The sequence below is a fragment of the Taeniopygia guttata genome, chromosome 5 (genome assembly GCF_048771995.1).
Source record: "Taeniopygia guttata chromosome 5, bTaeGut7.mat, whole genome shotgun sequence".
NCBI classification, from domain to species: domain Eukaryota; kingdom Metazoa; phylum Chordata; class Aves; order Passeriformes; family Estrildidae; genus Taeniopygia; species Taeniopygia guttata.
This window is the reverse complement of record NC_133030.1, coordinates 6278156-6299014: the sequence shown is the minus strand read 5'-3', so window position 1 is coordinate 6299014 and position 20859 is coordinate 6278156. Positions and strand designations below refer to the sequence as shown.

Sequence of the window (20859 nt, the reverse complement as noted above, 5' to 3'; positions counted from 1 at the left end):
ATGGAACGTTAGATCCAAAAAGTGGTTTGTATTTCTCAGATTTCAGCAAGTTCTTTAAGTAAGTGAGTTAAGACTGTGTGGTGTAGTTTTACCTTAAGTTCAGGCAAGAGGCAGAGGTGGCTTGGTGCATGGAAATTAATTGCCATTGTAAACACAAGTTGCAGACATCAATCACACTGAATGATGATGCTGTAAATCAAAGAGCAATCTGGCTTCATCCAGTACCCCATGACTACAGTTTCTAAACTTCTCAACAGTCTAGTAAACAGATCTTTGGGGATTTTTTTTTTAATTTTTTTTAATGGAGCTGTAGGAAAAACATAAATTAATATATAAAGTTAAATCTCTGATCTGACCTCACCAGTATTCTCTCTGGAATTACAATAAGCTAAGCAAGATGAGTCACTCATCTACACCTGCTTTTCAGACTTCCAGCTTTAAGTGCTCAATTATCTCTGACCACCAGCTCCAGCCCCAGAGATAAGCATTCCCTCCCTAACAGCCATACTTGGGTTTGCAAGGATTCACCCACTGACCTAAGTCAAAAACTATTTCATATGATCCTAAAGGTGAACCTGGAATAGTTTGCATTGTAACCACTGTTCTCTACTACGATTTGCTGTTAAAAGAGCTTTTTAATCAAAAGTCTCATCCTTGCACTGGGAAAGGAAATGTGACTAAAGGTGGTAGAAAAAAAAAGGAGGAAGGAGAATTACATTTTCTTGGCTTCCACCTATCACTGTATCACCTATCACTTCCACAACTGAGTGTGTTCATGCTTAGGATGGAATTTTCTTCCAGCACTCAAAACCCACAGCATCTTCTTATGAGAGGAACACCTGCTCAAATGCACGTTACACACTAGGAGTTTTTGTCCCAAATTGCTTTTATCTTTAATTTCAGTTCCAGTATTGTCTGTAATTCTATTCATAAAGTAAATTATGACTTGAACTACAAAATTCGTTCTAGCTCCTTCAGAATTTAAACCATTAAATCATAATATGAAATTAGCCACTGCCTCCAGCTGCAATACATTTCTTATTTCTCATTTTCACCCACACTCATTGGAAACGTAGTTCAAATGACAGCCTGAAAATTGGTTTTATTCTCAACACGGAGGTTCCTCCTCCCTGCCTTTTCATTCCTTACATCCCATAAACACCCAAAACAATAACACACAGAGTGGCAGGAGATGAGCCAAATACTCCTCCAAGGTACTCCAAGGCACCACACATCTGAGCAACAGGTGTTGAGCTCTGCAAAACAAAACCAGATACCAAAAACCCAAAACACACTTTAATTTGATTTAATTCTTTTGGGCATTCAACCTCAGCCTAAGACTGCAGCTGTTCACAGCATCCACTGATACTTCTGTGCCATTCCTAAGCCGGGGGGGCAACATTTCCCTTTCAGCCTCTTGAGTGGAAGCAATGCAATGTGGTGGAACCAGCTGGAGCCCCACAAAGAGGGGAACAGCAGCAACTGCAGCACTCCAGAGAGCATGGCAAGAGCTTCCTGAGGGAGAGTCCTGCTCATCAAACCTCACCTCCCTTTATGACAGGGTGCCAGAGCTCACCTCTAGGACAGGGGTGGCTCCTTGTGGTGGAAAAGTCTCTCCTCCAACCCGAGCTTCCCAAGAAAGGCTCAGCAGTCTCTGTTGTCCGGTCCCAAGGCAGTTTATTGCAAATTATCTAAAAGATTTTCTCCTTGAGCTGCTGTGGTTTGCTCACAGCTCAGGCAGAGGCACACACACACCCTGACATCCTCTCTGACTCCCGACTGCATCTTCTCTCCCCCACCCAGGGCTGCTGCTGTCTTTTATATGGTACATTATGTGTTACATGGGTACAGTTTTTCCCCAATGCCCATTACCTATATTAAATGGTGCTTTTCTATCTTTTATATGGTACATTATGTGTTACATGTTTAGGTTTTCCCCAATGCCTATTACCTATATTAAATGGTGCTTTTCTACTCTAAACCAATCTGTGAGTGCCAACATCACCAAAAACATGGAGGTAAGGAAGAAGAAAGAGGGAGGACAGGGCAGGCCCAAATCCCTCCACCTTAAAACCGCTGACCCCCATGTACAAAACCAAAACCCCCCTGTACAGCACTCAAAAATTCTTCCATTTACTTTGTGACTATTTCTACTCTAATATCTAAACTTTTGTGACTTCTTGTTCTACCTGCAAGGTTGGTAAATCATTCCATGGTTCAAATCCAAAATCACAGCTGTTTCCAGCTGCCTGCCAGGGTCTCAAATGCTTCTGACCTGGACCCAGAACATCCAAAAATGTCTGAGGGACATTTTGAGTTCTGACAACAGGGTAACCCTGCTTGATCGAGGGAAGCCAGCTGATGTAATCTTTTGGGATTCCAGTAAAGCTTTTGATACTGTGTCTCAGAGTGACCTTCTGGACAAAATATCCAGCACACAGTTGGGTAAACACATCATGTGATGGGTGAGCAAGTGGCTCAGGGGTTGGGTGCAAAGGGTGACAATGAATGGCTGGCATCAGACTTCCAATAATGGGGTTCTGCAGGGCCCCATCTTCGGCCCTGTGCTCTTCAACACCTTCACCAATGACTTGGATGCAGGAGTCACAGGAATGCTGAGCAGTTTGCAATGTTACAAACCTGGAAGGAGCCTGCAGAGAGTTCTGGACAGATGAGAGGACTGGGCAATCACCGGCCACATGGAGCTCAACAAGGCAAAGTACCAGCTGTGCACTGAGGATGGGCAGCCCTGATGCACAGAGGCTGGGAATGGGACACTGGAGAGCAGCGCCACAGAAAGGGACCTGGGGTCCTGCTCAGTGGCCATTGGGTGTGGACCAGCAGTGCCCTGCAGCCAGGAGGGCCAGCCCTGCCCTGGGGTACATCGGGCACAGCATCGAGGCCGGGCACGGGAGGGATTGTCCTGCCCTGCTCCGAGCTGGGCCGGCCTCACCTCCAGTGCTGGGCAGCTTTGGGCACCACAGCGTAAAAAAGACATGGAGCTGCCAGAGAGTGTCCCGAGGAGGCCGTGAGGGTTGTGAAAGGCTTGAGGGGAAGCTGTGTGAGGAGGGCTGAGGGCACTGGGACTGTTCAGCTGGAGAAGAGGAGCCTGAGGAACCCCAGCACAGTCTGCAGCTTCCCTGAGGGGCAGACGAGGGGCAGGCACTGAGCTCTGCTCTGGCACAGCTGACAGGACCTGGGCAATGGCCTGAAGCTGTGCCAGGGGAGGTTCAGGTCAGGTGTTAGAAAAGGCTCCTCACCCAGAGGGTGGCTGGGCTCTGGAAAAGCTCCCCAGAGGAGTGGGCAGAGCACCAAGCCTGGCCCAGCTCAGGGAGCGTTTGGAAAACACTCTAGGGTGTGGGAATCCAGGGCTTCCCTCTGGCTGCCCTGGAAGGTCTGGGACCCTGGCAGGGGTCAGGAACCCCCCTGGACAGAGCCCCCAGAGACACTGTCTGTGATCTCTGTCCATGGAAAAGAGTTTTCAATCTTACAGGATGAATTACAAGCTCTGAGTGTTTGATATCAGTAATAATTAAGTGTGGCACGGGTGCAAAAGTAAAATTTTAGGATTCTAGATTAGGGGTTCAAAGGGGACAAGATGGAGGAAATTGGGTGTGTCTTGTCCTTTTTCTCCTTCTTCATGCCCTCCATGTTTCACTGTAGTGTTGGCATTTTTCTGTTGGTTTAGGCTGGGGACACACTGTTCAACGTAGGTGACAGATATTGGCACGTTATTGTAAATCCAGCACAGGTAGTTTCTGGTATTTAATGTTTGTACCATCCCACTGAGGGCAGAGCCCCACACGCTGCCCTGCAGGACAGAGCTGCGGCAGGGCAGCAGAACATGTTAGAGATAAACAGAATAAACAACCTTGAAACCAGCACAGACCAATTATGGCTTCTGCTTTGGCAGCGGGGATGAAAGACAGAGACTTTCTACAATCTCAGAATCATCAATACCTCAGATTCCGACACTCGGGCACCTTGTGTGATTCTTGAGGCGTCCTGTGCAGGGCTGGGAGTTGGACTTGATGATCCTTTGGGTCCTTTCCAACTCATATTCTGTAATTCTGTGGAACAGGCTGCCCAGGGACTTCAAGTATTCAAAATGCACCTGGACAAAATTCAGGTGTAATCTGCTCTAGGTGACTCTGCCTTGGCAGGGGAGTTGGACTAGATGATCTTCAGAGGTTCCTTCCAACCTTAAGTATACTGTGGTTCTGTGATAAAAAGACCACATAAACCAGGCTTTGTTCTGTGATCAAATTTGCAGAGCTAAATGCAAAGCCAATCTGCAGTAGCTCTAGATCTCTGGAAAATAAGCTATTTTTAAACAGCAGTAGCAATGTGGACTGCATAAATTAGCATAATCTCAGCCTTCACAGATAGTTCTCAGCTGTTTTACATACTACAAATCAACACTCTGCAGATTCCTCCCTTCTACTAACATGGTCAATCATGCATTTCATGAGGCTTAAAATCTCCTTTTTTCACTTATCTCAATAGCCTTTTTTTACACTCTTCCTTTTCAGGGCAGTACTATCACAGGCTCAGGTTCCATTACAAATCTCACAAGGTTTCATGTGTAACTGGTGGTTCTGTGGCTGCCTAAATGCAGGACATCCTCTTATTTTCTCAGCTGATGATTTTTCCCTCGCGGGCAGATGGCATAGAAGTGGAGTGCAGATGGAAACCCACAGCCCACCAACTCCTCATTATAATTTGAAATAGTGCTAGCAGCTCTTCGATTCTCATCTTCTCTTCAAATTATTTTCAGCAATAAAGAATGAACTGCTGTTTTCAGAAGACACAGCCAAAAGGAGTGATATCTGTTTACAGCTGAGAACCTTCTAACAATTGATTTCTATTTTCACAAGTTTTATTAAAATCCATAAATCATTAGTGAAAAGGACTTCAAATCGAGTATCTCTTGCTTTGATTCAAGTATTACATTAAGAAGAAAGAGCAGTAGGAAAATAACAGATCACACATGCATGAAGGTTTAGAAGTCCCACAGTTAGCTATTTAAGGTAATCCATGGCTCCAGGTATCACTTTACCTGAGCTGCTTGGAATTATAATGGATTTATCTCACAGAACACCTGTGAGATAAGGGAGCTGCTGGTGCTAAACCGCAGCAGGCAGCAAGGAGGTGCCAATGATGCTGATGGCCTGTGGCTCACAGCCTCACCCTGCATCCTCCCTGCCCTTTAGGACTGAAACCCCTCCCGGCAGAAAGGCAGGCTCAAAATGAGGGTGCAATAGAAACTAGTCTTATCGTTTCTTCAAGCTTTTTCACAGCATGTCCAGTCTGCTGGAACTGGCTTTCCTAACCATCCAGCCAGTTGGAAAAGTCCTAAAAACAGCAAAATAAAAATATCTGTGGTGGAAAATAGCAAGGAATGAAAAATAGTAAGAATTAGAGGTCAAGCCTGGATCCCTAAACAGTTTGTATTAACCAATGGAAAAGCATTAAAATAATTCAATTTATCCCTTAGCTATAAAAAGAAGACAAACAATACTTGAGACACCCAAGTGACATGGTTGGTGAGGATTTACAAACTCACAGACAGCTCTCTCACACAGCATAAATGAAAAGCTGGCTCATTTGTTCCTGCTCCAGAAACCTGGAGTCAGGCTTGATAAACACAAACAGCCTTTTTTGTTCCAAGTTTTGACCTGGTGCCTGACAACCAGTTATTAAACCACACTGCTCTACCTCAGCTAGAAAGGAATCTTCTAAACCACCTCACAAAATGGTTTCTGTCTATTTAAAAGATAGATACATGTTGCTTAACTGTATTTTTGGCCTGCAAGAGTAAAGGCTTTTTCTCAGATGGCTGAATTTATTTGCATATTAAACATCAAAAACATTCAGATGTTAAACCTAGCTGTGGTATACATACTCCACAACATAAATAATTTGCCTATATAATGCAGGGCTATAATCTTCCTCAATAGGCAGGTCTGCTCACTTTGAAAATGTAAAAGGTTTATTAAACCTTGACAAAAATACAACAAAAGGACTACATAAGGAAAAATCTGCAGCGCTGGGAACTGCCCTCGTGGGTACCACGTGGCGGGTTCATCTTCAAGGTGGATGCTCAGTCTTTTATACCCCTGGGGGTTGCATCAGCCACCCCTGGCCCTTTCCAAAGTCTGTCAGTCAGCTCTTCTTTGCCATTTATTGGTGGAGATTGCTTTCTTGTAACTGGATTGGAGGTCAGGTGTTGCCATGCCCCCACCCAGCAACAACCTTTTCCATTCCCAACTGCCCCATGGATAGGGCACATGTACACACCTGCTCTTTACCTGTCCTAGACAACCCAGGCTGTCTGATGGCAAAAATACAGAGGAGGTGAAAGGGGAACCATGGGGAGAACAGAGGACATCTAAACTAAAATAACATAACTGTACATCACTAAAGCTTTTCTTAATATTCACACAATAGTCATCCCTTAATTGCGAGAGCCAATCATCTCATTATCCATCTACAAACAGGTATGCACAGAGACAACAGAAGATGAAAGAATGAAATATTTCATCACCAAAGACAATTTATCTTTCCTGCATTCATGGAAGAAGATTATGGGAGGTCATCTTAGAGGTTTCCTTTTCACAACAAAAAAAGACAATAATCAGTTTTCATTAGGGAAGATTTGTCCTTTCTCCTGCACCTCATGACTTTCCTGTCCCATCCACCAAACACAGCACTGATATCAACCAAGTAACTACATAGAGTATTGTCTACCACAAAGGTTTATCAAGGGTAATAGAAACACTCAAATTTAAGATGCAGCCCTTAAGGACTTACCCGTGCCAAAAGAACCTAACACATGTTTTATCTCCAGCTTAATGGCCTGCACTTGAACTGATCAGGGTCTTCAAAAGTGACTATTTGAAATGCTTGTTTCAAGAGAAAACTTCAGAATAAAGAACGTCCAGAGGAAGAGAACACTCCATTGTAAGTGCCTTGAGGAAGCCCTGATTCTGTGAAATCCATCAATATCCCACAGCTCATCCAGTCTTTGCATAAGAGGCTGATCACCCAGGGAAAGGCAAAGAGAATTTTGGCAGAGGATGAGATACTGTGCAAGCATTTCTGATGCAGTAAAAGTGACTCTACCACACATCTGTCTCTCTGTGAGAGGCTGAATCTGCCTGTGACAAGGTCAATTTTGAGAAAGGTTGGTATTAAAAGATTATGCTCCCTCCATCCTCTCATCGAGGTTATGCTAATTATTTCAGGGGAGCAAAGGAATTCTTTGATCCTTCAAGTCCTCCTTCCCTCACAAGGTGACTCTGGCTGCCGGCACAGCACCCAGAGGAACAGCACAGCATATCCTAATTCCATAATTGTGGAATTAGCCATTTCCAACCTTGAAATTTAACCCTAAGGAATGGAGTATGCAGTAATCCACATAATCCAGGCCTCTACACCTGTCCCTCTTCCAACTAATCTCACCACCCTTCACCATGACACATCTTAATTTAGAGTCCTGCCTCCTAAGGTCAGTGGGTAAGTGGATGCTCAGGAGTTGCAACAAGTACTTGTCACACGGTGGGACCAATTGCTTAGCCCTTTGCCAGCCATGCACAAATGATCTTTACAAAGGTTCTAGGCAGCAGTGAGGAGAAGGGATGGATAAAGAAATAAATAAATGCCTGTAGCATAGCCCTGGATAATGCGATCTGCTGGTATTAAGTTTTCTCCTGAAGGAGTTAAGTATATACCAGCTGCTCTACATTAAACCGAGCTGGCATTTTAAATCATGCAAATTAGCTGAGCTCCCATCCATTTCAGCCCAGCATTTAGCAGCATTGCTGTAAAGGATGCAAAGTGCTGGCCAAAGCCAGCCCTGCCATTTCAGCTGCTGTCAGGGAGGAGAGGAGGAGGCAGGGCAGGCAGTGGCTCTGAGTGATGCTGCAGCTATTCACAAGATGGTTTGCAAGAGCCTCCTTCCACCACAGGTATCATCTGCGTGACCAAAACGTGCCCATGTGCATGGAAAGCCTGGGGCTTTTATTTGTTGACAATTCATTTATATACGCTACTAAGAACCACTGAAAAAATATTTAAAATTCAGCTATTTGCCAGCGGAACACTGAAATTTCACTTCTCTTTGCCTAATGCTGCACAACGAACACTGAGTGGATCTGACAGGTCATTGGCTCAGAAATGCTGACACAGCAGCCAAGGGTGGCATCAGTCCCCTCCATCGTGTCCAACACCAGGGGACGTTTCTCAGACTGCGAAGGGAAGAGATGAAAATCTGTGTTTATCCAACACAAACACCTCCTCTGCTGAATCTGAGAGCACTGAGGAGGCAATAAAGAGGGCTAAATCTTCCTTAGTTCACACTTTTGTGGCCAAGAGATTAAGTTTCATCACAAAGCTGAAACAGTGAAAGATCGGCTATTAAGAAGTCTAGGAGCTCCACAGACTTTTTAAAATTATTATTTCAGGTTCCTTGTTTACAAGGAGAAGGTGGAATTCATTTTTGTGTTAAAAAATAAGGTAAACTGCCTTGCTGTCCAATCCAATAAACCAACCCACGAGTGGTGGTGGCCCACGGGCATGACATCCCACCACACCATACTGCAACTTGGTGGTTGAACCAGCCATCGGTCCACATGATCCAAACCCTACTAGGGGAAGGCCAAAAGGCATCTTAAAGGCAGGAAAGGAAAAATCTGCATTGCTGCAGTGTGGGAAGTTGCTATCTGACTGCTTGGAAACAGGATCCTAGGCAACCACTGCTCTTCCTCTTGAAAAGCAGAAAGAGGTTTGATTCAGTGAAATAAAGCAAATTCATTACAATTCCCCTGGAGATGCTCCATAGGGATGAACAGGATGCTGCTGCCTCCCCTCTCCAGCTCCACACTAGAGGACCTGGCCCCTTTTTGCCAGCTTTCTTTGGCAGTGCCCATCTGGCACATTACTGTGGAGGACCAGACCCCTGTGTGCTCCACAGCCCATCCCAAAGGAGTAAGATGCAGTGATGCCAAAAATACTCCTTCCCAAAATATTCCATCCCAGTTAAGCCTCAGACAAGTCTGGAATACATGTGGCTGTCCTGAGAAGCAGACTGACCTCTGGTTATTGAGCAAGAAAAGCTCAATTTCAAGCTATTGCATCAAATGGTCAATGCACATTTGATCTTGATACAACACGTGACATTTTGCAATTACTTTTGAAGACTTAAATATCCATACATCTCTGGAAAATGGAAAATAATTCAAAATTGAATCAAATCTGTCTTACCAGACTGATCCATTAATTACTGTCACCACCAGCTGCAATCAAAGTTGCACATTGATCACTGTGGATCAAAATTCCAGTACTGAAATTACCTGTAGTTTCCAACAGTGGACACGACTCAAGTGGAGATGGCTAAAGAAAAAGGAATCTGCTTCTAAATATTTGTTTCAAGATATGCAAGTATAACATAGTCTTAGCACCCATATTCACCATAAAATATCACACAAGCTAGATCAGCAACATGAAACCCCACCAGGGTATTCATTTTGTTCTACCAATAGGCAAGTATATAGAACTAATAGATGGCAGAAAAAGACAATACGATACTTTTTGGTCAGCATTTCCAGAAGATAAGCAATTCTATCAGGGAAGATCCCCTCATGGTGCGAAACAAAAAAGTACTACTACAACAGTATTCACGACTGAGAATGCCATTTCATGAGACAAAAAATACATAAAATTACAATTCCAGCCTGTCACACACCTCTCCCACTCCTCCCAAGAGCAAAGCATGGGTGTGCTCAAGACAGCTGTTCCAGAAGATGTTCTTCCGAAACAACTCTGAGAAATCCAGTTCCTTTGGCTTGTCAGTCCCTACAACGTTATTTGGGAGATGAGGAAGAACATCAGGGAAGTTGGGTCAGTCCTTTTGTCTGGAGAAAGTGTAACCCAGCCAACAAGAGCCCAGCACTGAGAAGAGCTACTGGTGCAACCAGAGAGCAAGTCAACCTGTCAAGGGCTGGTTTAGGGTTTCTATTTATTTATGGATTATATACTTCATGAGAAAGCCTGGATATGCATGACCAGCTCGCTTTCTTCAGCAGGTGAGACAAACAACTCTGGGTTTCTCCAAGAAGGCTTCACAGCCCTCACAGTAAAGCCAAGGCACTTTTGGATTTTACCATGGCTGTCATTACACAGAGGACAAGACAGAAGAAATGGACCAAGATTAGTGACAAGAGGTAAAATAAAGATACTTAGGGAGACTCCTTCCCACTGTGAAAGAGAGGATACGACAACTCGACAACTCATAGCCACAGCTGTAGAGACCAAAAAAATCCATGCAAGGAAAGGACTTAAGGAAACACCCAAGACAAGGGATGAACACAAGCTAAAAAACGCAAGTAAACAAGACATTGTCAAAATATGATGGCATGACAGTCCAAAACTCAACACGCACAGGGGAAAAAATCCTGGTAAAGGCGCATTTTCAAATACAGAAGTTGGATACTTTTCCCTTTCAGGCATTGTTTTCCCACACATTGCTTCCAATTCTGAAATAGCCCAAAATTAAAATGAAAAATAATCCAAGGATAACACACCTAAAAATACTTTCAACAGGCAAAAAAAAAAAGGTGGAATCAGAATAAAACTTCAGATCTCAGCCTGTTTTAAAATAAGAAGTGACCTGTTTTCTCATTTATTTTAATAGGTGGTTTATTTGTTTTAAGTTTTAGCAGTTATTTCCATGCCTTTGCAAAACTGAAGAAACTGAGACTGTTTCCACAAACTATTTCAGAAAAAACAATTTACAGATAAAATTAGAGGCATACAGCTAAGTGCCAAGTGTTTGACTGAATTCCAGTTCTTGGTGAATGGAAAACCAGCAGCTTCCTGTTACAAAATGTACCAACAGTTCATGTCTAATAATACACATAATATCTAACCATTTATATACTTCAAATATAGATGTTTCTAAAAATAATATTAAAGCAGGGTATTTTTAGCCAGGTGACTTTCTCAGGAGAATGAGATTCTACAGTTTGCTGCAAGGAAAAAAAATAGATTAATGGGTTAAAATTTTAAGAGCATCTTTTGTTTAATACCAAAATAAAAAGTGGAAGATTTAGCTCCAAAGTTTCAAGAAGCAAAAAAATAAATGGGAGAAAAGGTCAAGATTAGAACACACACCCTTTAATTAAAGGCCCAACTATTGCTTAATTCACAAATGTATCTTCTTAAACAACACTTTCAATATTTATCCTGTTGCAAACTTGGAAAGTTCAAGCAAAATAATTATTGATTTAAGCACCTCCTTAATTTCTTCCACTTTGGTAAGAACAGGGAACTGTAGGCTAGAAGCATTAAAATACTCTACAAATTGTTCAGAGATTTAAATCTAGTGGTGAGACAATCTGGAAAGTGAAATTACAGAGCAGACAATATTTCTCAAAGGACTCTTAAAAGCAAATTAAAACCAGTCAATACCAATCCTTAATTTCCAAAACCCAGAACTGAATCCACACTGTCTCGGTAAATAAAGGCTTTCTTTTCTGATACCCTCTGGACTGGCAAAAAGAGCACAAGTGGTATTGACTTTTTGTGGGGGTTTTTGGGGGTTTTTTTTGTTTTTTTTTTTTTTTAAACTTCCTAGATACTTGAAACTTGGGAAAGGTTCATTATTTGTTTATTAGACTTCTTTATAATCAGATTTTTTTTTTCTTCTTGAGAAGTAAAGCTCAGGTTCAATGCCAGCAGATTTCAAAAGCAGTTTCTGTTGCTCTCCCATACTAATATGCTTGTACCTCTTTCTGCTTGGTGTCACTGTGCATCAAGTGTCACAGCAGAAGGTGACAAAAACCACTTGATAAAGCAGGGACAAAAAAGTGAGAGTGTTCACTCAAGAAATTCAACAGAATGGAGTAAACTAACAGTTTCAAGGACAGAAGGAGAACACATGGACACCATATGCATGAGCATTTTGAGCTGTTAACAAGTAACAGCAAAGGAGAGATAATCTAGTATCAAGGGACTAGCTAGTAATTTTCTATAGAGCTGCAGACTTTCTGACCTTGGCTACATTTCTTTATGCCTCAGCCATCCACTTAACAATTGTTCTCCAAAACATAAGAACAATATCCCTACCTCTAAGGTGCTTTAGGTTAAGCATATTCAATTTTTGAAGCCAGATAAATAGATAGATTGTCACAAGTAATAGGGAAAAAAAAACAAAACATTTTCCAATATGATAAAAAAACAAATGGAAATTTGAACAAAGTTACTTTATGCAAAGTAACCTTTTGCATGTTCTAAATGAAAACCCAATTATTAAAGAACTTCCTGAATTTACAGTGCAATGTTACACCTGTTGTTCAAATGCAAGGCTTTAGAAAAGGTAGCTCTTTATATGAAAAGACAAATCACTGAACAATCCATGTTAATAATCACAATAAAACAACTTTGGAATTGTTTTCTTGTTTTCTATCTGAGAACATTTAATCTAGAACAACCTCCCCCACCCCCCCAATAATTAAGTATTTTTCACTATGTATCTAGAAATATATCAAACCTAAGTCAATCATAAATAGAAGAATTTGGCTGCTTAGTGGCCTCAAATTGCTTACAGTGTGTAAAGAAAAATCCATCATAAAGATCCAGCACAGGCCTTTTTGTAAGCATGTACTTAAGATATATAACTATAATCATATCAACAAGCTAATTAGCACCAATTTCAAATTTATTTTGTGCTTATGTATTTTGATAGCCTGAATCTATAGTTTTCCTTAGCTTCTCCCAACTTCAGTAAAATCTATCCTTTGTTCATATCTTAAACGTGACTCCATTCGGTTTCTTCCAACTGCAAAAAACAATCTTTTATGTAAAAATTATCAGTATGATTGACCACATTTCTCATCATTTCACTTATAATTAGCTTAGTAGTCGTAGTGAGACCAAATTTCACACCAGTGAGGCAGCTCATGCAATGGCACTGAACCCAGATAATGTTCATCTGACTTTAACTGGGTCCAGATAAAGATTTGCTTGATCCCTATCCCTTCAGCAAGCTGGTTCAGTATGAGAACTGTGAAACCCAATATCACACACAAAAATGGCTAATGCACGTGAGCTGGGAAGGCATCATTTCTCTGCAGTGTGCTCCATTCATCTTTCTCTCTATGAAGCTTCACATTGGCAAGACAGTGATACAGAGGTTTAAACAGCTCCTGGTAAAGTTAATCAAGGTATAGAAAAATAATTACTAACATCTGAACTGTGTGGCTTCATTTGAATTGCTAATGGCATGGGCACAAGGGGAATGAGGCAGAGAAGAGAAACCCAGAGCCCACAGATCACGGGTCACATGTGGCTCATCAAACACCTCATGTGAGTCTAAATTTGAAGTGTGGAATAATACTGGAGGAACCTGTTAAGTTAATCAGTTTGAGAGCAGTGCACAGCTGACTGAACTCTCTGGAAGGTGCCAGCAGGGTGCCACCAACCTGGGAATGGCTGTCCACTCCATTTTTATCAGGGAATTGTAACAGAGCTTCCATACCTTTGTCATTACTTGGACTACAGATGGGCAATGAGGAAAAAAACAGAGATGTTTTTAACCTCAACAGGTGTGGCGAATGCTTTTGGAGCACAGCCCAAGTGTAGATGATCTTGACAAATTTAGGAAAGAATCACTAGATTAAAAATCTAGTGTAAGACTAGAAAATGGGGGCATCTAGAACACCCCAAAACTAGACCACCCCCCAGATCCAGGCTGCCCAGCTCAACAAGATCTTCACAAACTGGGACAACAATATGAAGAAAAATCTAGCTGAGCGAGTTAGCTTGATTTCAGACAGTATCTAACCAGTTTTAAACAGATTTTTTTTTTTTAAAGGGTCTAGGGAAACTGAAAAGAGTTTTGTAGACAGCACAAGGAGTTGCAAGAGTTGTAGAAATCCTAGTGTAGGGAAAGAGAAAAGTGAGGGAGAACATCCCACCCTGTGAGCACCTGCTTGCCATGTCCACCAGGAGAGGACAACTATCTGGTTTTCAGCAAATGAATGCTGCAAAGAAGTTCGCAAAGAAATGCCAATTCCTAACCCCTCCCCTCCCAGCCAAACTAAGCACAATGACAGGTAATTGCTGAACACAAATACTTTAAACCCAGGTTAAACAGATGTCTCTTAACTTGGAAGTGTTTCAGTGGAAGGGTGGGACCAACCATTTAGCAAGGTCCTGGTGCCTTCAGTGCTGCTTTAATTACTGAAGGTACAAAGAGTCACTATTTTTTAGGTTCTCTGCAGAAAGAAAGTCAAGAAGTTGGAGAATACAACATAGCATCAATGAACAAATTAATTAAATCCGTGATCTCCGTCAGTGACATTCACAATGACATGGCAGCAGACTGCCTGCAATTGCCTCTTCCTTCTTGCATCTGCACAAACAATTACACCACAACCACGGACTCCTAATTGGCAATGATTTCTTTCTTAAATAACTAATGCAAATTTAGTAGCCAAATGCATCCAACTTTCTCAGAATCACTGAGAAACTCCATTTTGTAGATGAGAGATGAGAATCTTGCTATCTACTCGATGCAAGTTTCTCTGGTAACAAAGTTAAATATTTCCAAAACAATTCTCTCTAAATGGGAAGTGCAATTTATTGGTGGTGTTTTCAAATTTGACAAAATAAGCAGCAGTGCAACAGTCAGATACTGTTGTGCACAACAAAGGGGATTTAATATGGAAAAAAAATAGAGTGTGTATATCAGTAACAGTAAAATAGGAATGATACTGCCATGATTCATCCACCTATGATTTCTGAATAGCATTTACAATGGGTTTGATGCTAAAACTCTCAGACCTTTCTTTGGAAAGTGACTCTGAAATACTCAGCAAGTATGCTTTTTATAAATTACACAGCTTTTTAAAAAACACACTGCCCTTATAAGGCCTTAAGGCACAAAACTTCCAGTTATATAAAATCCAGCTAACACACATAAAACTGTATCAAGAAGAACAAAATTAGCAAAACATTTAGAAGTTTTCACTGATAACACATTTGTAAGTGGAACATCTTGAATTTCAGCAGTTTTTAAAAAAATTTGGTGCTCTAATGAATACCACCTGCAGTGCTCGTGTTCTCTGAAGGATCAGGTTCTAGAAAGGTACCACCTGGCACCAAAAAAAGCTCATGAAGCTTTGTAGTGGTGTGTAAGTGGCTTGAAAGATGCTAACCCAGCATGAGAACATAGCCTGATATCCTCACATGGTGGCTTCTAGACAACGCCTCTTCTCCAGAATAATCAGTCCAATAAGCCACTAAATTTTGTATTATGTAGTGCAAAAAGGACCCACTTCAATGGGATTAAGAACAACTCCCTGAAATACTCCCAGAACCAAGAGAATTGGTCCAAGTGACACAATCTCATTCTTCCTCCACCCACACAGGAGAATGTCCTTACTTGTGGGCTGAAAATTCTGCAGAGGGACCAAGATCTACAGAGGATAGGAGCCAAAACACTGGGCAATGGTCCAGCTTGTGGATCTAAACTATAAATTGTACTGTAAGAATACCACTTCTATCCCCCACAGGTGATGCCAGGTGACTGCCCAGTAAAATGGTGAGAGTCACATTGGTGCTTCAGATAAACCACCCAGAGAAGCAAAGTGATCACCCTCAGATTCTCAGGCTATTCAGACCTGCAGCATTCAAGTCTAAAGCTCACCAGGTTATTATCAAAAAGCACTTTTGCACCTGAATGTAGCTGAAGGTCTTCCAAGACAGAAGTGCTTCAGCTGATGACCTATCAGCTGGCAGCTGTCCATCCATCCTGTTCCTCCTCCCTTGGCAGGGAGGAACAGTAGGAAAAGGAACGAACAGTGCCCTTGACACAACCCATCTGGAAAAATCTCCCTCTAGACATAAACTGCCATTCCAAATGACCACCTTGAACAGCAAAACCCTGCATGCTTTTGTGGGCAGAAGGATCAAAGCTGGATCAACAAAACTGCTGAATAACAAAAAAATGACTGTGTGAAAAAAGCCTCACTGGTTCACACCTTAAAAGGTGCTGGTCATCTGCTCAGACTGCCAGCCAGAGGAGGTTACTGAGAATGCAAAGCTTAAGATTTCTCCTGCTGCTGAAGAAATTAAAAATGTAAAATTATCTGACATTTCCTTGGCCAAAATCTTTCCCTGTTCAAATATAACAAGTTAGCATCAAGACCCTTTCATCATCAGGCTACAAAAAATGGGGTTTGTTCCACATCCTTGTAAGGGTTAAAACCACCATAGTGCTGCAAACAGCTCCCACTGGCAGATCTCTGTGAGCGTGATCTGTTACAAGAGGCGAAAGCATTTCTGAATAACAACCACTTTTCCAGCAATGTAGATTTCCATGCGGAAACCACGGCATGTGTGAGAGAAAGGGCGGCAGATAATGAGATTTTTGCTGACGTTTCATAATCACAAGGACAGACTCGGGCGCAAGTGAGAGAGAGCACTTGATTATCTTGTAAGGGCAGACAGGTTGGTCTGTCTGCTGCCACTAGCCTGGATCCATGCTTGGCTGTCTCCTTTTCCTGCTCTCAGTCCCTCAGGAACTGCTCCAGCTGTATCTGTCTGAGCAGCCCCATACGTCACCCTGTCTACCAGCAAGGCAAGCGCAGCATATCCTGAAATCAGGGCACGCGGTCACACATGCCCAATCAGTAGGCACACTTGTCTGAATGGAACAGGGTTACCAGGCCACAGATTTCAGAATCTAGGTGGTAGGGATGATCCATTATTCCTCAAAGAAGGAAAAAAGCCAGGTGAGTCTCTGCCATCATTTCCCTCTCTCTGCATAATGGTATCACCTTCCACCGGCTCAGACATTGGCAGCAGCAGCGTGGAACGCATAGGGCTGTTGCCAAAATACATCCCAGGGCTGTACAGCCATCTCTGGGGCACAGCAATCAGTTGTGGCTGCTGCAGCAGCCCCTCTGCTCCGCTCCCTTCGTGGCAGTCACACACACGCTGTGCCCACGCTGCTGCGGAGCTCACCGGGGCAGGGCAGCCCCAGCCACGCTGCCAACCTCACCCTGCCCACAGAAATTAAACCAGCTGAGCAATGGGCATCTCTCCTCCCTCTACAGCAAGCAGCACATATAAAAATACATTAGAAGGCTGACGCTGATTAAAGGGAAACCTAAAATGTGTGCATTGATGATGTGCTGCATCTATGATGTCGTGCACATATAGCATTATAGAGGCATTTCCACTTAAGTGTTGGTTTCCTACATAATCTGTTTAATGTAACTGCACTGAATGACATGCATATTGTAATCTAGCATCAAGCACTGCCTCCCATTCACTCCCCACACAGCTACAAATACAGAACGTTCACACAACTAGTGCTGTGGTACAGTACATGACCGAACACAAAACACATTCGTGACAACCAGCAATCCTCCCCAAGCCCTTACACTTAGCACCTACAGAAAGCACACAAAGAACACACCCCACAAACAACATCTCCACCATCTCCCTCCTGTAAATCCCCCCCCCTCCCAGTCCAAGCAGAGGTGATGGAGAAGGCAGCACAGGCAAGCAGCACATGCAGCCCCATCCCTCAGCACCCCATCACCAGCTCCATCATGCTGACAGAATTACACATGCCACTGTGTGGAATAGAAAACATCCCACCACTGCAGACAGATGTTGGCACACACACACATCCCTTCCTCGCAATTCCATGCTATTTACCCTAGAAAACCTGCTGCACACTCTCAGCATAGAAATCAATTCTCACATACACCTCCCCAGCATTTGGTGCCTGCTAACCTGTGTGTCAAATCCGTTTTCTACCGAGCTACTCTTCCTTCCTGGGAGTCCATCTCCTGCGTTTTCTTGTCCATTGGAAGATTTGAGAGGAATCTGGCTGGAATACAATGGCTTCGTCACCTCCACCTTGTTCCCAAACTTCAGGTAACAGGGCTGTGGGATGGTCCTGGCCGTTGGGACATGCAGGATTGGAGCAGCGCTGTGTACGGGTTTAGGTAGTCCCGATTTCATTTTGGAGGCTACCAGGATGGCTGGCATTTTCTCTTTCTGCTTTCCTAACACGTTTCTGTCAGCAGCAGCAACAGCAGAGACAGCAGGCAGGGAGAGAGAAAATGACACGCTGGGGAAGCTGTTCTGCTCTAAAGCAGCCTGGTTACTGCAGAGATCTCCAAAATCAGCTTAGAATTTAAAATCAACAATAAAACCAATTATAAAAAATTAAAAAGAGAAAGGAAAAAAGAGAAAAAGAAGAAAAAACACACCACTTTCAGTCTAAAATATTTCTCAGCTTTATGCCAGCCTTCCACCTGTTTCCTCTAATTTTATTTTCAGTTCTTTACCACTGTCCTCTTTTCTATTTCTGCTATGTAACTTGCTCCTTCCTTTTTCTATCTGACTCCTGCAATTTTCTTGCCTGGAAATGAAAGACTTTCACTCCATTATCTTGTCACTGCATCTCCAAAGTGAGGCAGCCTTTGGGAAAAAAAAAAAAAAAAAAAAAAAAAAAGGAACCTGCTGCTGCATATGCTTCCCCTTCCGTACGCACTAGAGAGTGAGCGAGCAGGATTTCCAGCTTAAGATGTCCTTCTTCAGTCTTAGCCAAGAAGCAGATGTAGCTCAGTGTGTTAATGACTGATGCCCTTGGATACAAGCCTTAGAGAATCAAGCTTCTTAAGCCTAAATAGCTGTGAACAGGACAACGATGCCGGAGCAGAAGGAGAAACGTCCACTGACAGCGATTTTTAAACCAAAATATGTCAGCGGCCACAAAATTTCCCGGCTCCCCTAGTGCTGAGCGTAAAAACCTGGACGGGGCGAGGAGTAGGGGTGGGGAAAAAAAAAAAAAAAAAGAGAAAGAAAGAAAAAAAAAAAGAGATTAAAAATGAAAGCGATTCAGCAGCGAGAGGGAAGGGAAAGCAGCCGGCAGGCGATGCAGCTCATGCTCCCTCCCGCAGTGGAGCGGCTCCCGGAGCATCCCGGGGGGGCCGGGACCAGCCGGGCGGGCGGGAGGCGGCGGCTGCCCGGCACCGAGCGGGCAGGGCGGGCCCCGGATTGGTCCTGCCCGCTCCGAGCTGCAACACAAAAAAAATAAAAAAATAAATAAAATAAATAAATAAATAACCAAGAAATCGCTCCCTCTCTCCGCAGGGGGAGGAGCGGCTCCCGCGGCGAGATCTGCAGGGATGGATGGATGCTCCGGGAGCGCGGCAAGGAGCGAGCCGCGGACCGGTTTCTTTTTGAAATTTCAAAAAAAAATTCAAATCAAAACACCTGGAAGTGACTTATTGTTCGTGACTGTTCGGGGAAAAAAAAAACCTCCCGCTGCCAGCATCAACAGGAATTTGAATAAGCTCCCGAGCCACAAGTGACAGGAGGAGAGGAAATGACCGTGACTTGAGGCAGGTTCAGATGGGATATTAGAAAAAATTTCTTTACTGAAGGGATTGTCAGGCACTAGAACAAGCTGCTCAGGGAAGTGTTCACAAAACACATGGATATGGCACCTGAGGCCATGGTTTACTGGTAATATGGCAGTGCTGGGTTAACAGTTGCATTTGATGATCTTGGAGGTCTCTTCCAACCTTAACAATTCTGTAATTATAGGAGGGTGCCTCAGAATAATATTCACAAAAGCAACATGAGACATGGAAGCAAAAGGTGCATTTCAATCAAATCTTCATCACAGTTCCAGTTAATTACTTTATTTTCCTAGTAGGGTTGCTTCCTTCAGCTCCTTATTCCCACCTCATCCACTCCCCAAGTAATGAACCCCTAAGCCACTGCCTGGGTAGCAAGGAAAAGATTGATCCCAGCACAAAGAGAGTGGTTTAGGCTGGAAGGGATCTTAAAGATTAGAAGTTCCAATACCCTGCCATGGGCAGGGACATCTTCCACTAGTCCAGGTTGCTCAAAGCCCCATCCAATCCAGCCTCGAACACTTCCAGGGATGGGGCATTCAGAGAAACAATGAACCTACACTTGAAATATTTGAAATAAACACTGGGTGAAGCAACTCAGCAGGACAGAGGGAGCCCAGCCCCACTGCCCTTGCCCCATCCAGGCTGTGAGCAGTGCTTGGGAAAGGAAGGCTCATTCATGCTCAATCACTGATGGCAAGGGGAGCTGGGACCTGCCTCTTTGACATCCAATCTTTTCAGGAAGTTTTAAATGTGCAAACCTCAGGTTTTTAGATCTGAGACTCTTTCAGGCAGAAAAAAAGAGGCATTTCTTGGATTGTATTGTAGGTGTCTCCAGGATGAAAGGCAGCATTGCTGGATCCTTCTGCAGATCTCATCTTCAATGATTTACCCAAGGTTACACAGTGACTAAGTGACAGAACTAAAAACTAAAGACAGAAATTGTGCTCTACTTATTATCAGGTACTATTCTTCCTCAACATTGCAATGTAAAATGTAATTCAAGTTCCCACATAAAGGTCACATGTTCAGTCTTGGCTGTTGCTGGGATTCTTCAGCACATGGCTTTCACATGTACCACTTCTGCAGGCTGTTTTGTAGTAACTACAAAAGGGTAAAATTTATGGTAGTTGTTTTTTTAAGTAACTGCTTCCACCTCAATCTCTTTATCCACCAATTTCAGATGGGAAAGCACACATCCCTCATCATCCACTGAGAACCCACCAAGACAAATTTTCTATTGTTCTGCCACAACTGTCCACAATGACAGCTTAAACACAGCTATATAGAACATTTCAAAACCCTACAATTCGATAAAGAATGTAAATTTACCATCTGAGAGGACTGGTAGTCCTTGGAGCAGAAATGTGTCAAATGCTCCAACACCATTTCCATCGTTCCATGCTGAGAACTC

General features: G+C 43.0%; 1 protein-coding gene across 6 annotated transcripts in view; it reads right to left on the bottom strand.

Annotated features, from left to right (window-relative positions):
• The window catches only part of NAV2 (neuron navigator 2), a 377851-nt gene that overhangs the window by 189485 nt on the left and 167507 nt on the right, over window positions 1–20859 (bottom strand). For 5 of the 6 annotated variants that reach the window (XM_072929489.1, XM_030273473.4, XM_072929490.1 and 2 more), the window contains exon 1: window positions 17809–19114. The exons of the other annotated variant lie outside the window; for it this stretch is intronic. In XM_072929489.1, the coding sequence (XP_072785590.1) occupies window positions 17809–18066 (258 nt within the window). In that variant the 5' untranslated portion in view covers window positions 18067–19114. Of the gene's footprint in view, window positions 1–17808; window positions 19115–20859 lie in introns of those variants that run through there. 6 annotated transcript variants of the gene reach the window in all.